The 3788-nt window shown below is 35.3% G+C and overlaps 1 protein-coding gene across 1 annotated transcript in view; it reads right to left on the bottom strand.

Annotated features, from left to right (window-relative positions):
• LOC107635538 (probable disease resistance protein At4g27220) overlaps nucleotides 520–3788 on the bottom strand; it is a 4684-nt gene continuing 1415 nt past the window's right edge. The window contains exon 3 of the mRNA XM_016339031.2: nucleotides 520–3212. Coding sequence (XP_016194517.1) covers nucleotides 520–3212 — 2693 coding nt within the window. The remainder of the gene's footprint in view (nucleotides 3213–3788) is intronic.

The raw sequence follows: 3788 nt of genomic DNA, 5'->3' as shown, positions 1-3788 counted from the left end.
AGGGAAATTAAAATGAAAAATAAAAACGACATACATCAACGACAAAATGGCAAAGCCGAAGACTTGCAAAAACTTGTCGAGTTATATATATTTTTTTGGTAAATAGATTAATTTTAATACCTTAACAATGTATTAAAAAAAATTACATTATCATCTAATTAGATACATTTGTTTTTACGTTAACTATTTAAGTTTTGAGTGTAAAAGATATTTATTTTTATCGATAGAATAATATATAATTAAAATATATTAGTATCAGTATCAAGGAAATTAAATTATTATCATCACTGTTTTTAACAAGCATACGCTGTATTGTGTGTTTTTATTATTTTATTTTTAGGAGGATAACCAATAATAGAGGTCATAATTATTGTTAGAGAATAAACGTGCAATAAATTAGTTGTTGGTAGTATGTAAATGAATATATATAATCATGACATGAAAGCTGTGAAGATAGAAATTAAAAGGTGAAGAGGTGTGAAATTACACTCATAAAAAGTAATGTGCAAGATCATGTAACTATGATGACGAGACTTTAAATGGAAAGCGACTTTCTAACTTGGGACAGTCTTCGGTCTCCAAATCCGGGAATGATTCAGAGATTATAATTCCTTTGCACACAGTCTCTAACATTGGCAAGTCGTACAAGTAGAGTGAGGTTAAGTTGGGGAGTGTAATGATGGTGGAAGCAGCATCCTCACTATCAGCACCACTGCTGTTCGCTGCAAATATTTCTCTCAATGAATTACATCTGTATACACTTAATGTCTCCAAGTTTTGAATTTGGGGCAATAACCCTGCTGTTACCAACGTTTCTATCCCATCGCAATCACGGATCTCCAAGTGCCTGAGTTGAGAGAAGACGGCATTTGGTTTGAGAGATTGTGCTGTTGTATCAGTAGCAGCAACATCATCTTTACAAATGACTGTTAAGCTGTCCAATTCGTAAAGCTGCAAGGATTGAAGGTTGTTCAGATTACTGCAAAAGGAACAATTACCAAATGAACAAAGCACGCTCTCCATTTCTCTGCATCTCGCAATTTGAATGTTGTCCAAAGAAGGAGTAATATTTGACAGAGCCTCACATAAGCTTTCCCATCGTGCATTATAATCAATGTAGAGATTGGTAAGATCATTTGGCAGCAAATGAGGGGATAGCAAATGCGGGGATTCTTTGCAATCTAATAAATGTACAATTCGCTGGTGGTCACCACTTGGACCAATATGATCATAAGATTCAATAATCTCATCGTTATCCTCGATACTACCCAAATAGAGAAGATAAGATTTGGGTACAGAACCTGTGTTGCATATACTTGTCACAAAATTGTTATAGCTTTTGCAGTCATCAAAGCCAACCACAAAATATTCAAGAGTGGTCAGCCCTTGTACATCCTCTATTTCCACATTTGACAGAGTTGCGTAGAAGAGATTCAGATATTGCAAATTGGTCAGACCACGCAGCACCCTCCCTGATTCCAACCTCAACTTTTCATTGTAAGATAGATCAAGCCATCTCAAGTTTGTCAGCATTTCCAAGCCTAGAACTACCTCAACTTTAGTATATGAAATTATCAACCTTGACAATTTTTGAAGCCTTTCCAATGGAGGCACCTTTTCCAGAGCATAACATTTATCAAGCAGTAGAGAAACAAGACAAGTCAAGTCCGACAGGGAATCCGGCAGAGAGGTTAAACTGCCATTTTCAGATAGGTCAAGTATTGCTAGAGATTTCATGTGTGTGAAGAAGCATTCTGGGATGCTACTGATGCAATTATTACTCAGAATCAAGGTGGATAATCTTGGACACTTGGGTGATATACCCGCTGGGATTTCTTTTATCCTGTTTGTATCCAACGAAACCAACTCCAAATCAGCACTCCATTCATGCACGTGAGGTATTCCTGTCAATTCTTTACCACATCTAACTATCAACCTCTGACAAGCCATATTTCTTACTGAATTCTGTATATTCCAAAAACGACGCAATAATGAATGGTCTTCAAGTTCATTGAATATGGTATGGCCTTCATCAAAAATTTCTTCCAAGCTCCTCCTTCCATTATTTATGGTTCCATTGTCAACCAGATTCATTATCCTTTCATCAAAATTCCAGAAGCCAAAGTATAATGCACAATGCAAGAAACTATTTTGCAAGCGAGTGTCCATCAGGTTATCATAACTCGGTTTTAATACTTGAAATACCTCTTCTTCCATCTCTCCCCCCATCTCCCCTTTCTCAAGTTTATTCAACGCATGTCTCCACTGATGAATGCTATCAACGCCTTTCATGGTTCTAGCCATTACACTGATTGCAAGCGGTAAACCATCGCATTCCCTTGCAATAATCCCTGCAATCTTTAATATATTAGGAGGAAAGGTTGCAGGCGTTTTGTGATATTCACCAAGTCTTGCAAGAAATAACTCCAAACCTTCACTCTCAGAGAGAGGACGCATTGCTATTACATTACTTGTGGGGCAGTCCATCTGTCGAAGCACATGTTTCAACCGAGTTGTTATAATCAGTTTAGAGCCATTGATTCTACAACGAGGGATTCCCACCTTTTCCAGATCAATGAATTTCCAAACATCATCCAAAATAAGCACCCATTTTCCTTTTTCTGATAATGCGGATGACAAATGTGCAACTCTTATTCTCTCATTTCCACCAAGCTTTACACCAATTGCTTCAGCGATGTCTTCTTGAAGCTTTGAAATGCTGTATTCACGGGACACCGTGACCCAAATGACGCGGTTGAAAGTTCCTTTCCTTATGATTTGAGTTTCCATATAAGTTGCAAGACATGTTTTACCCACTCCTCCCATTCCATGTATCCCAATCATCAATGCTTTCTCGTCTCCAACAAGCTCCCACATCTTCTTAACATTTTTCTCAAAATCTTTACCAACAAATTCACTTGACAACACCACAGGCTTTTCCTTCTTAAGCTCGCTCATTTGTAAAATTAATGGCTGTATGAAATTATGAGATGCTCCCTTCACAAGATCAACAACTTTGTTTCTCAATTGTTGCAGTTCATTCAACCAATCATCAACTTGTGTCTTGCTCTGCTTGCCCTGAGACTTAAGCCAGTCTAACTCTCCCTTAATGTCGTTTTCTTCAAGGCTTAGATCATGCAGCAATTCAAGCAACTTTTTAATTTCATCACTTACAAAACCAACGTTGTTGCTTTGGACCACCGCTGCCGAGCCTATTACATAAAGTTCAAATTTCAAACGCACGTAAACAAATTTATAAAACATGAACTTCTAATTCAAGGGGAAATTTCTATAAAATTAAAACATAAACAAATGAAAGTCTATTCACCCATATTGAACTTACTTAGAATTACATCATTTATTGATTCTAACTTTTATATTCTACTAAATTTAATTTACCAATCAAATTATGGTGAGATTAAGATTAACCATATCTCTCTATAATTATTGTGCTATGTTTAATTTATCAATAAAAAATTTTTAATGAAATTTCACCCCAATTATCTTCACTTTCTAAATCTAGATTTATACACACACCATTTCCCTTTGTTCTTTATGCTTGAGAGTTGAGAATTTAACTGGAACTTTTTTATTCAGAATGATAACCATAGCTAGAATTTAACATATATATATGGGTAAACTACTAAAATCACATCCGAATTCTTTTGAATATTTACAAAAATAACTCTCATTTTTTATTATGACAAAAATGTTCTCAAACTATTTTAAACACGATAAAAATAACCAAAAAAAATATTTTTTTATAAATAGTAAGTGACTTTTGTATT

This window comes from Arachis ipaensis, chromosome B04 (genome assembly GCF_000816755.2).
Source record: "Arachis ipaensis cultivar K30076 chromosome B04, Araip1.1, whole genome shotgun sequence".
Lineage (NCBI taxonomy): Eukaryota > Viridiplantae > Streptophyta > Magnoliopsida > Fabales > Fabaceae > Arachis > Arachis ipaensis.
Note: the sequence above shows the minus strand (reverse complement) of the source record. Positions and strands in the feature narration are given on the sequence as shown.